The 13,222-nt window shown below is 33.8% G+C and overlaps 1 protein-coding gene and 1 long non-coding RNA gene across 2 annotated transcripts; one reads left to right on the forward strand and one right to left on the reverse strand.

The window, feature by feature from the left end:
* Positions 1-5,016: 5,016 nt before the first annotated feature.
* Positions 5,017-6,350, reverse strand: LOC123675298. The gene is made up of 2 exons (XM_045610644.1): positions 6,200-6,350; positions 5,017-5,917 (listed from the first exon to the last, which is right to left on the reverse strand). Exons 1-2 carry the CDS (start codon positions 6,229-6,231, stop codon positions 5,017-5,019), a joined length of 933 nt encoding a protein of 310 aa, XP_045466600.1. The 5' UTR covers positions 6,232-6,350.
* Positions 6,351-12,055: 5,705 nt separating this feature from the next.
* On the forward strand, positions 12,056-12,501 carry LOC123674526. The gene is made up of 3 exons (XR_006746672.1): positions 12,056-12,199; positions 12,272-12,338; positions 12,390-12,501. It is a non-coding gene; the product is annotated as an uncharacterized LOC123674526 (long non-coding RNA).
* The last annotated feature ends 721 nt before the right edge of the window (positions 12,502-13,222 follow it).

Consider the following 13,222-nt stretch of genomic DNA (forward strand, 5'->3'; position numbering starts at 1 on the left):
CTCGAATTCTCGAATCAGCGAGTCAAAAACAATTATTCAAGACCATTTTTGGTTCAAAATTCTTAACTCGAATGTGCGGATGAGTCTCTAGCTCATTCCGTTTAACAGTTATCGTTTACAAAGCGGTCAATGGCCTGATAGTTAGACAGCATTTGATATGACCTCGAATTCTCGAATCAGTGAGTCAAAAACAATAATTCAAGACCATTTTTGGTTCAAAATTCGAAAATCGACATTTAGTTGGAATAATATAACTAGCTTAAAGATATCATGAAAACTGGGCTAAAGAGGAAAGTTATCTTGTAGTTTTACCTAATACAACCCCGAAGGTTCACTGGTATCTTAAAAACTTCGATGAAATGCAGAAGAGAATAATTATGACTTAAATTTAATTTATGGAAATAATTATCAAACCAATAGATAGAGCGATCTTTTGAGAATTGGCAGCCAACCTCAGGAGAATTGATATGAAATTTTTCAAGGTTTAATTAGTTGCATTTGCAAACTCTCTTTGGAATATAGACCATTTATTGTACCATCTACGCCACTGAACTAAATGCCCATCCAAATTTAAATAAATCTGGAAGAGAATTGTAGAAACTCAGGCTGTTACAAGGATTTGCAGACATACATACCAACAGATAGGCATGAAATCATAGTTATTCAGGATGGTCTGAAATGTATTTTGCGAGAGGAAGTTTCAAATCGGAGATCAAAAATTATTTTCATCCATAAGGTGATCACAATGCTTCCACTACCCTCGGAAGCAAAAAGCAATGATGTGATTGTACTCACTGCAATATTACTCAAAAGTATTAATTATCTCAAATTTTATACACAGGATTCTTAGAATCAAACAATCCATGGTTTTTGCACCTTCGACTATTGCGCATCCACCATAGTGGTTTTTTTCCACTATGGTGGATGATTTTTTTCGAAACATTCTTTAGGTGAGTACTGAGTATATCAATATTTTGATGCCTTTTATAACTTCTATAAACCTCTAAGGTTCATTCTATTTTATGACTTAGCTTAGAAAAGTACCTAGGTACCTACATCAAATGTCGATTGATTTGAAACCAAAAATATCAATTAATTTAGTAAATTAGAATAAAGGTTGAAACAAAGACATGGCCTGTAGCGAGATGTTTTTTTTTTAATCACCCGATATGTTTTGACAGTTATGGGACCAGTATTTATACAGGATATTTCATGAAAAACTGTAGGTACATACTTTCAGTACGAATGCAGTACAATTTGGATAGTCTGAATCACTGTTGAAAATGGACCTTAGTATATTCGTTTATGAGACACAGGATGTTTTATGCATTTAATCATGAACATTCAAGTGTTATGACTATTTCATGAAAATTTCAAGAAGTAAGTCCAAGGCAATGAACAATATTCAGTTCAAGTTGATATAATCAGTAGCGCTAGCCTAAACTGAGAAAATTATATTTTTGATGTTACATCCAGTTGAAAAACCCTGTTAAATTATTTCAAAAACAATTATACGCTTATAAAGTACATTGAATCCTACTCTATCAAACAAGCCTAGCCTACTGCCACATTTCGTATTCACAGTTTATGTAGCATTAAATATCAAATATTCTCTAAATCATTGTAAATACAGACGTTTTAATCTCTGAATAATAGGTTGATTCATATTACAATTAAATGGTTAAATCTCATAATATCTGATTTTACAGAATGTGTTGGATATCTTATTTCACCCAAAACACATAGGTATCTTGGGATTGCAGTTGTTTCTTCAGGTGAAGATGATTTGCTGAACATAATTGTAAACATTCAAGATTCATGCCAATTAGAATTTTTTGATAAAATGTATAAAACATCCTGTAGCTTAAAATTGTCCTGCATTTTCACTCAAAGCTTGTATCGGGTGTCCCAAATTCGTTGTCTAGTAAGGGGATCTCAGAATCCCTTTGAGCTAGAAAAAATGTATGGCACATTTTCAGGCCAAATTTAAATAAGTCTGGAAGAGAATTGTAGAAGCTAAGGCTGTTACAAGGATTTGCAGACATAAATACCTACAGATATACATGAAATCATAGTTGTTCAGGATGGTCTGAAATGTATTTTGCGAGAGGAAGTTTCAAATCGGAGACCAAAAATTATTTTCATCCAAAAGGTGATCACAATGCTTCCACTAACCTCGGAAGCAAAAAGCAATGATGTGATTGTATTCACTGCAATATTACTCAAGAGTATTAATTATCTCAGATTTTATTCACACGATTCTTAGAATCAAAAAATCCATGGTGTTTGCAGCTTCGACTATCGCGCATCCACCATAGTGGTTTTTTTCCACTATGGTGGATGCTTATTTTCGAAACATTCTTTAGTTGAGTACTGAATATATCAATATTTTGATGCCTTATATAATTCCTATAAACCTCTAAGGTTCATTCTATTTTATGACTTAGCTTAGAAAAGTACCTATAGGTACCTACATCAAATGTCGATTGATTTGAAACCAAAAATATCAATTAATTTAGTAAATTAGAATTAAGGTTGAAACAAAGACATGGTCTATAGCGAGATGTTTTTTTCAATCACCCGATATGTTTTGACAGTTATGAGACCAGTATTTATACAGGATATTCCATGAATAACTGAAGGTACATACGAATGCAGTATAGTTTGGATAGTCTGAATCACTGTTGAAAATGGACCTAAGTATATTCGTTTATGAGACACAAGATGTTTTATGCATTTAATCATAAACAAGTGTTATGACTATTCATGAAAATTTCACGAAGTAAGTCCAAGGCAATGAACAATATTCAGTTCAAGTTGATATAATCAGTAGCGCTAGCCGCTAGCTGAGAAAATTATATTTTTGATGTTACATCCAGTTGAAAAACCTTGTTAAATTATTTCAAAAACAAATATACGCATAAAGTACATTGAATCCTACTCTATCAAACCAGCCTAGCCTACTGCCACATTTCGTATTCACAGTTTATGTAGCATTAAATATCAAATATACGTAGGTACTCTAAATCATTTTAAACACAGACGTTTTAATCTCTGAATAATAGGTTGATTCATATTGCATACAATTAAATATTTGAATCGCATAATATCTGATCTTACCGAATGTGTTGGATATCTTATTTCATCCAAAAACACATATATTGGAATTGCTGGTGTTTCTTCAGGTGAAAATGTCCTGATAAATCGAATAATGTAGACAACACGTTACCACAAAGTAGTCAACAATTATGCTGGTATAAAACAATAGTAGATAGATAGCAATGATTATGACAACTGGTGTCGAATTTTAAATTTAGATGTAGCAACCATGTTCCCAAAGATGAATCTTGGATATACCAATAAGCTCAACAGATTGAACTCATATGTCTTAATTAAAGAAACATTTCTTGAAATTATCTGCCAAGTGGGAAATTCCCAATTATATTTCAGACGAACATTTAATTATCTTCATACGAAGTTATTCGTTTCGAAGAATTATACCTAGAACCTATAATGTAATACTTGGGAGTTTCATATTGAGGTACTTTCGAAATTTAATACTTAATTTTTAGTGGATATTAGGAACTGAAATATATTTTGTGTTTGAAAATCTTGAATTCAATTACTCTTTCTAGTTTTTAGATATATATAATTTTAAAATACATGTTTGTTATCAGTGATATTCTAATTTTCTAATTCTATAGGTTTATTATCAAAAATAATAAACAATAAAGGGTATACCTACACAAAAATGTTAAGGATATGGATATTATAATTCTATCAATAGAGTAAAGTCGCCGATTGTGGAATACCCTTTTGTTTTCATTGAAAAAAAAATATGAAAACGACCATATTTATTTCTAGTTTTCCGAACAAAAATAGGCTCAAGGGTTGCCAGCGTAGGAGTTCATATTAGAAGTCAATTCCATTATGCCAAAAATTCAAAAATAAACGAACTCTGAAATGTTATGAATTCCGTATCTGTAAAAATGGTTGGTTAATGTGGAATACAACTATACCTCAATGTGGAATAGGATATGGAGGTATGTTTTTTAGATTAAATCTAATATTATATTTATTTGGTGTAGAGAATGGTAACAAATACAAAATGGAATTCAGTTCTTGATAACATAAATAAAAAAAAACTAAAATTATTCTAAAAAATAAATCGCAAAATCATAAGTCTATTTGCAAAAATCGCAAATATAGGGTTCTTTTTCAGCTCCAGAGCATTCTTCATGTGCCCAAAAACTACATATCACACACATAAGCCACACTTCTCCACGAGTATTGTCTGAAAATTTTTCATCGCAGAATAAGCAGAAGGCGTCATGATCAGGGTTTGTTTCTTGCAGAAAATTTTCTTGGTCTTGAATAGAAATATTTTCATCTGATTCCGAGCTTGAAGATGAAAGTTTCCTTTGACGATTTGTTTGTTTCTTTTGTGGTCGATCTTGGATTGAACTGCAGGACGGTTCCTCCGTTATGACTTGTCTTTTGATTCCTTTTTTTCTGTCGTTAACTGCATTAATAGATTCCTCTAGTTGTTCCTTTTCCGGAGTTGAAGTAATTATCTTCGCTTTTCCAGGTTTTCTGCCCCGAGATCCTTTTTTTTCTTTAATATGGGTATGGGGGTAATATCTTCTGGATAAACTGAAACGTTTTTGTGTTCCCGATTATTGTTAGTGAAAGGTGTAGTAGCTTCAGAGTCTTTATCCTCCTGTGTTGTTTCCAAAAAATCTTCATCGGTGAACACATCTCTTCTTACAGGGTACACACCTGTTGTGGAAAATCCTTTTATTGCTCGTTCAGCAGTTTGCACTTTCAAGTAGGCCCTACCAAAAAGTTCGCAGACATCGAAATGAGTAACAGCGCGCTGGTTGGTCCTCAAGAAAACTCGAATTTCTTCATTATAAAATGATTTTAAAGCGCCCATCACTGTTTTATCTAAGGGCTGCATCTTATGTGATGTGTGAGGGGGCAGACATAAAATAGTGATGTTATTTTCTTTGGCCTTTATAACGTATGGGTGTTGTGTCCATCCAAAATGAGCAAAATAGGATGATCCGCGGATGGACGAACTTTTTCGATGAAATGATCAAACCAAGCGGTAAATTGATCTGTTTGTATCCACCCAGATGGATGAAACCTAAATATAGCTCCAGATGGCGCACCCTTCTTGAGCTGTTCATTAGAATTTTTTCTAGGAAATATTATCAGAGGTGGTACAAAAGTTCCATCTGCACTCATACACATAACAACAGTTATCAATGACCCCCTCTCAGCAGAAGTGAGGGTTCCAATCTGCCGTTTTCCTTTTAGAGCTAATATCTTGGGACACTTTGACTGGACAATACAAATACCACATTCATCGACATTGAAAATTTGAGAAGGCGAGAAGTTTTTCTCCTCCTGAACTTTCTCTAGTAAGTCGAAAAATTCATCAACGTTCGCTCTATTAAATCCGGCGGCCCTAGCGAATGATGTGCCTGTAGGTGTTCTCACACTGGTTTTTTCTTTATGTCTATGTAGAAAGCGTTTAAACCAATGTTCTCCTGCCGTTTGATTAAGTATTGAAAACGAATTTGGAATATTATTTTGTCTGGCAAGTTGAAAAGCAATTGAACATAAATCTCTTCTAGTTAAACCAAAAAATTGTTTTTCCATTTTCATAATATACTCCGCGAGTTTTAGTTCTAATTCTTCTGTCAGAACAGGCTTTCTTCCTAAGGTTTCCTTTTTGATACTCCCAACTTCCTTGTCTTTTTTACAATATCTGAATAGGGTAGAGCGGGGCACTTTGAAATTTTTTGATGCAGCTAGATACCCCATTCTTTTATTTCGCACTGCATCAACTGCATTTCTCATATTCTCTTCTTCCCATATGTGTTCTTTCACGTTCCTTGAAGGCATTTTTCTGTAATAAATAGGTGAGTTACAAGGTATAATATGAAAAATTTTGTAATGTGGAATAGTACCACCAATGTGGAATATTCCACATTGGAGCCCCATTAAGTGTTCCACAATACCTCCCTTTCAATATATGAATTCAAACCATTGTAACAAACTGTGCACATCCTCTCAATCAAATTTTCTGTACCTATATATTAGATGCTGAAATTTATTTCATCATCACATATATAATTCTCGTATCTAATAAATTCAAAATGCAACCATAACAAAAGTTTTCTTCACTTACCTAAGAAAAGTTGCACCACCAGAAGCACACATTTGAATTAATTTTCGAGGTTAGGATTAGAGAAAGCCTTTACAGTTTACATTGGGATAAAAGACGATACCAACAGTATATTATAATACTATCAGAATGTAGATGGCGGTTTTTGCATGGTCATAACCAGGGGGGTGAAACCGCTAGTGCTAGCATTGGCAACAGATGTGACGTCACATACACTCAAATTACACGGTATACATATCACGATGTAAAAATTTTATTCTCATAATAAGCCAATCAGCGTTCGAGTTTTTCAATATGATTTTATAACCAACAATAAATTGTGTTTGTATTTGTAATTCTTGAATGAACAGATAAAGTGGTTTTTATTGTCACTTATTTATTACAAGTTCTGTTTTAGGTTTCAGGTAAGGTAAGGTCAGGTAATCCATGAGAAAATAAATTTAGAACAAAATAAGACCGGGTTTTTCCTCATATTGTATTTCAATGCTCTAATATATCTGAGATCCTTACTTGTGATTATAATAATCCTTCAGAATCAACTATATTAAAGTTAAATTCTGTTCCTCGGCATTTACTGAAGTATCAAATTTATAATCATCCGCCCTATGATTGTAGAACTTCCCCAAATGTTTCTTGTATGGAAAATATTAATGATTCTAACAATAACCATCTACGTGATCCAGAATTATCATATCAAATTAAAATGAATTGCCTACTAATTGATCGCTATTTATAATCTTTTTTTTTTCATATCCACCTACAACCTCCAAATGAAGTAACAAAGAGGACCTGTGATAATTAAAGTGAATTACGAAATGAGCACTGTAACGCAGGAAGATAGATTAAACCAACTGAAGATTTTTATCTTTCATGTATGTGTAGAAATTTGAATATTGCTTTAGAAATGTATCAATTCAGTTGTTCATCAGATATAATTTCATAAAGTAGGTATAAATAGGTATTTTTTTTCAGTCAGGTATAGTGTAAATCTCCCAATATAATGTATATTATGTATTGATTTTTATAAATAATTATTATTTTAAGCAAATATGTAAATTTCCTTTGATAAATAAAACTTTTCGATGATATTTTTCTGTTTTAATTCGAAATTATAACAACATAACCTAAAATAAATACTAATAATATTCCAACAATTTCAATGAATTGTCATACCTTCATATTCAAATTTTCCCGCCATATTACACTACATGATGGCGGACAAAATATCGGCCATATTGTTGCCTTGATTTAACACGGCGTTAGCACTTCTTATATATTTAGTATTCTGTGGTCAAAACATTGCTATTCCACATTTACTCCACTATTCCACAATCGGCGACTTTACTCTACAAATACAATAGTTATTTTCACAAGACAATAAGTATAGTAACGCAAACTTAGGATTATCCAACTTCAAGTAGATAGACATGCTAAATAGGTATGAATTATTTATGCAATTAACTGCTATTTTTGTGGAAATTTCAATTACTTTTTCGAAATAGAGAGTGTGTAAATTAAAATTGCATTATGTTATTTTTTCCTACATTTTTCAAACCCATGGAGATAAGCTGTGCCTATATTAGTATACTCAAATCTTAATAAAGGAAAATTGAAATCTTGGGTAGGTAAACATATATCAATGATTCCGTACAAATGAAATTTGAGTATAATCATTGAGTATTGAAATAGAACGGATTTAGGGAGTTTGTTAGGTAACTGTAGAGCGGTTATAAATAGTTCGTTCAGCACTCAACAGCTGGCGCTTCCGTCAAAATTCAGTGTCGCTAGAATGAAAAAGAAATAATTAATCTAGAACCCGTATATATATATAACTTTTTTCCACCTCGTGGTATCCAAAAAAATCTACATCGAATGAAATGTAATTTACATTTCCTTTCCCCCCATTTTTTATGAAGTTCTTTATAATTCATAAAAATTTCATTGGGGATTGAAAAATTATACGTATCCTATATACAGGGTGATGAATTAGCTCAGCGATCATCAACTTTTCAGTTGGAAAGGTCATGTAATTTCAACAACAAAAAAAAATTGGGACCATGTGTCTGATTTCCATTATTCGAGGAAAAACGAGTAAAAGGCTTCAAAAGTTTGATTCATGTGTATTCTATCTCTATGATTTATTAACAACAAAAAGTATGCTTAGAAAAAAGTGTTAATACACTTGTCAGTGCATTAACGCGCGTACGATTACATTGCAATAACCATAATTGAATATGATATCGGCATACTCTTCCGTGCTATAAATGTATGTTTTGAGGTGTAACTAATTAAAAAAAAAGTCTCAACTTTCTGCTAAAATTTTAATGTAACAGTAACGACAATACCGTCACCTTGGAAGGGTTGAAGTGGGTACCACCTCTGATAAGATTTTAGACCATCTTAGGGAATAGTTTCCCGAAAGAAAATTTGTTGTACAAGCTCTTCCAGTGAAGCCTGAAGCTTCTAGTGTCTCTTTCAAAGTTGGTGGGGAATAGGGATGGAGATCTGATTCAGGATCTGTAAAATGGTTACAATTGGCCGAATGGAATTACTGTACGACGTTTTTCGTTTTTTCCGAGAACGGAATCAATGAAAAAGAGGAAATGAATGAAACTAGTTCGTATTGTACGATTGCAAACACCAACGTACAGTCACTGACGAATAAGATAGACGATTTCATATTCTTCATAAAGGACCAAAAAACCTTTGTCACAGAGCATTGGTTTTCGCAGGATTTGCTGAATAAGATAAAATGAGATAATTTAAATGTGGCAAGCTCCTTCTGTCGCAATACATCAAGACATGGAGGTGTTGCAATTTTTGTAGATAAAGAGATGCAATACAGGGAATTGCAAAACATAACAAGTTATGATTAAAGAAAGATATTGAGATAGCGGCCGTCAGGCTCACAGTTTTACGACTTATTATGGTGACTTTAGATAGGCCTCCATCGGGAGACTATTCTACATTTCTGCCAGCTCCCGAATGGGTACTGGTGGAACCCCTCAGGAGCTACGGCGACGATAAAATTTTGGTGGTTGCCGATTTTGAAGTAGATTTTATAATGACTTCCAAAGATAAAACTTAATTGATTGAAATGTTCAAAATGTACAGTATGGGATATATTTTCACAGAGCCATCTAGGATGACAATATACATTCAAGTACTTGTATAGATAATGTATTCACTAATATGGAATAGAAACGCTGGGGTGCAGTATATGTCAACTTTCAAAGCACTCTTGTAGGTCTCTTCAAGTCATCTTTTCCTGAAATGAAAATTAAGCTAGTACTTCATACATGAATCACATCACAGTTTCGAAAAAATAAGTCCACTGTTTCAGCAATGATAAACCTAATGGGCACCATAATAATAATAATAATAATAATAGTATTTATTTCCAGAATTGTATCTACAATTACAAAATGAAAACAAGTCAAAAATTCTTTACAAATGAAACTACTATACCTATGCTATATGTACATGACAAAAGTCTATAAATTCAAGTATTGAATATGGTTCACATTTTATTAACATTGCTAATAATTCTCTTTTGAAGAGTTTAAATTCCTTAATGGCTCTCATTCGTCTAGGTAGATGATTGAAGAGTTTCATACTCATATAAAAATTATTACGCTCCGTACTCGTTAGTTTGTGAATGGGTAATAGATAATCAATCATTCTCCTGGTATTATTCACATTTCTAAAATTCTGAAAATAAGAATTGTTCTTGAACAAAAATAATAAAATTTTATAGATATATAGACCAGGTGCAGTTAGTATATTATATCTTCTGAATATACCCCGACATGATTCCCTGTATTTCATGTGAAACATTATCCTCATAGCCATCTTCTGAGCGATGAACACGCGTTCAGCCTGGGTGCTCCCACCCCAGAAAATGATTCCATATGCCATAATCGATTGAAAATTTGCAAAATAAACAATCCTCAAGGTGTCTATATCTATTCTATTTCTAATGGCTCTTAGTGTATATATGATCGTATGCAGTCTCTTCGTCACTGATTCACAATGCAACCCCCAACCAAGATTGCTCTCAATAAATACACCTAATAATTTAGTACAAGATCTTACTTGAACTATTCCATTGTCAAAAGTGATACTCTCCGGAAATGTTAGATTTGGGCGATTAGTTGAAAACATTAAAACATTAGTTTTATTCCCATTGAGAACTAAACCATTTTTTTTCTGATCGAACCAATATTGAGCTATATCGCCTTAGTTACCATGTGTCATAACACACTCATATTTCCCAAGGGAAATATGAAACGTCAGTTCATATTTCCCTAGGGAAATATGAAACTATTTCTTTATTTAGTAACAAAATGGAAACTGCAATTGTTGAAATTTCCACTAAAAGTATTTCCACCAGATACAAAGGAAGAAGAAATATCTTGTTCATAATTATTCGACGACGAGACTACAGTTTTCTTGAGAACATTCCTTGCAGCAGCAGTCTCGGACGATTCTCCCAAAACGGTCTTCAAAGATTGTGATGCTGCAGATGGCTCACCCTCCACACCTGCTATCATCTTCGCTACCTTATTTTTGTGCAGCATACTGTCCGCCAGATAGCCTTCTGCAACAGACGAACTTTTCCAACCACCATGTCTCTTGAGTGTTGTCATTGAGGCTCCCGCATCGGCAACCAATGTCGCGGATGTTCGTCTTCCACAATGACCTGTATAGGTTTTCGGATTATCTAAACCCAACCATTCAGCAACCTTACTCGGAATTTTTCCGAAGGTATTTTTGCCGACAGGCTGAAGAGTACACTTCTTATTCCTATAAGCTACGAAGAACCTAAGAACGCCTTGCGGGCGCAACGCTGAATACTCCCTCACCAAACGAGCAGCACCCAGATCTTCTTCATCAATTATAGTGAATATTCTGTTTATATCATTCTTAGTCTTTGAGACTTTGATTATGATTACCGAACCACGATCTTCGATATCTGAAGATAGCATATTCACCAACTCTCGTGTTCTGCAGGCGCCAAAGATTTCCATTATTAAAACAACCTTCAAAATTATGAATGTAAAAATCTTATCAACAGAGGAAATCAAAATGAAACTTTTACCTTATACATCAAAAAAACGTCATTAGGAGCTTCACTCAAGAATGTCTTGAGCTGCTCCCGGGACAACACTGATGATTTTTTAGGAACGTATCCTTTATTTTTGTTCTTAACAAATGCTTCGACTTCATCGAATAATTTGACATCAGTTTTTTCCTTCAAATGTAGCATTGATCTTAACATCGATAGTTTCGGCCATAACGTGTTTGGAGAATATTTCTGGGACTGGGGATCGAATGAATTAATCATACATCAAGAATAACAAGAATCAGAGCAACATACCAAATCTTGGAAATATGCTAACAAAATACTATCGCTCACACCGTCCACCAATTTTTTTCTTTTCCACTCCTGAAAGCATTCGTACTCTTTACTGTAGGCAGCTTGAGATTTGGCTGGAACCAAAGATTCACGGGCCTTTGCCGCTTGAGTTTCGACGTAGTTCGACATTTTTTCATTAATTTTATTTTTGACAAGACGTCAAAATGAAACCAGTCAACCAAGATTCTCAGAAACATGGCCCATAGCAACGTTAAAAATTTAATTATTACAAAAATATACAATCTAATAATAATTTTTCCTTATCAGATTGTTTCAATCAGAAAAAAACTATTGATTACACCACGGGAAATATGAATACATTTCCCTCGGTTGTCTATACATCCCTCGGGCTCCGCCCTCGGGATGTAACTTTGACAACCTCGGGAAATATACTATTCATATTTCCCTAGTTGTAATAATAGCTATAGCGTCATCAGCATATAAATATGTTTCTATATGTTCTTCTCTAGGTGATAGATGTTCAATTGTTAAATTATGTTGTGGTGAAGTCTCAGTTGAATAGGTAGTAGATGGAGAAAGTATAAGTTGATCTTGAGGAACTAGAACTTTCTGGAAAATTTCGGGTAAGTCGTTGATATACACTACGAATAAGATGGGCCCCACTATGGTTCCTTGTGGCACTCCCTTGTGTATAGTTCTTTCAGATGATAGAATTCGAGTCCCTTCGTGGTCCAAAAAAGTGATTTGCTTCCTGTTGCTGAGGTAACTCTCAAAGAGTTTGAGTGGAATGCCTCTTATGCCGTATATTTTCAGTTTCTCCAGCAAAATCTCGTGATCGACAGAGTCGAAAGCTCTCGAAAAGTCCACGAAGAGCCCCGCAGGTACTCGACCTTCCTCAAGAAGAAAAGTTATCTTTCGTATGAATCCAAACAAAGCGGTTTCAGTACTCTTGGTCTTGGTGAAACCATGCTGACTCCCCGATAAAACCTTGAATTTTCTGAAGAAGTCTACAAGGCGGTTTGAGAGAAGCTTTTCAAAGATTTTGGCAAATGAGGTAACCAAACTAATTGGTCTGTAATTTGAAAGATTGTCCAAATCACCCTTTTTATGACATGGTTTAACAATGGTCCGTTTAAGAGCATCTGGAAAAACGCCTGACTTTAATACACAATTCATTATGAAACAAACTGGTTTTATTATAAGTGAAATGTGTCGTTTTATTACACTTATTGGGACTTCATCATATCCACAGGATGTTTTATTTTTCATCACTCTAACTATATCTCGCAGTTCTGGCTCCAAAACTTCGAAAAGATAGAATGAGTTGGATAAAGGAGTTTTAGAATTAGAAACCTTATCAGTGACATGAGAACTGCTGGAATCTGGATATACAGTGATTGGTGGTGTTATGAAAAAATCATTAAATTGATCTGCCAACTGGGACATTTTGGCACTACTATCAGTATATCCACTAGGAAGTTTATTCTCGGCTGATTTATTCTTATGATTTATATCCTTGATGACATTCCACACTACTTTTGATTTATTTGGAGCATTATTTATGATAGATGAATAAAAACTTCTTTTATTAAAACTCAGAGCCTCATCGTATCGGCGTTTACAATTTTTATATGCATTTAAAAACT

The sequence above is a fragment of the Harmonia axyridis genome, chromosome 3, assembly GCF_914767665.1.
Source record: "Harmonia axyridis chromosome 3, icHarAxyr1.1, whole genome shotgun sequence".
NCBI classification, from domain to species: Eukaryota; Metazoa; Arthropoda; class Insecta; order Coleoptera; family Coccinellidae; genus Harmonia; species Harmonia axyridis.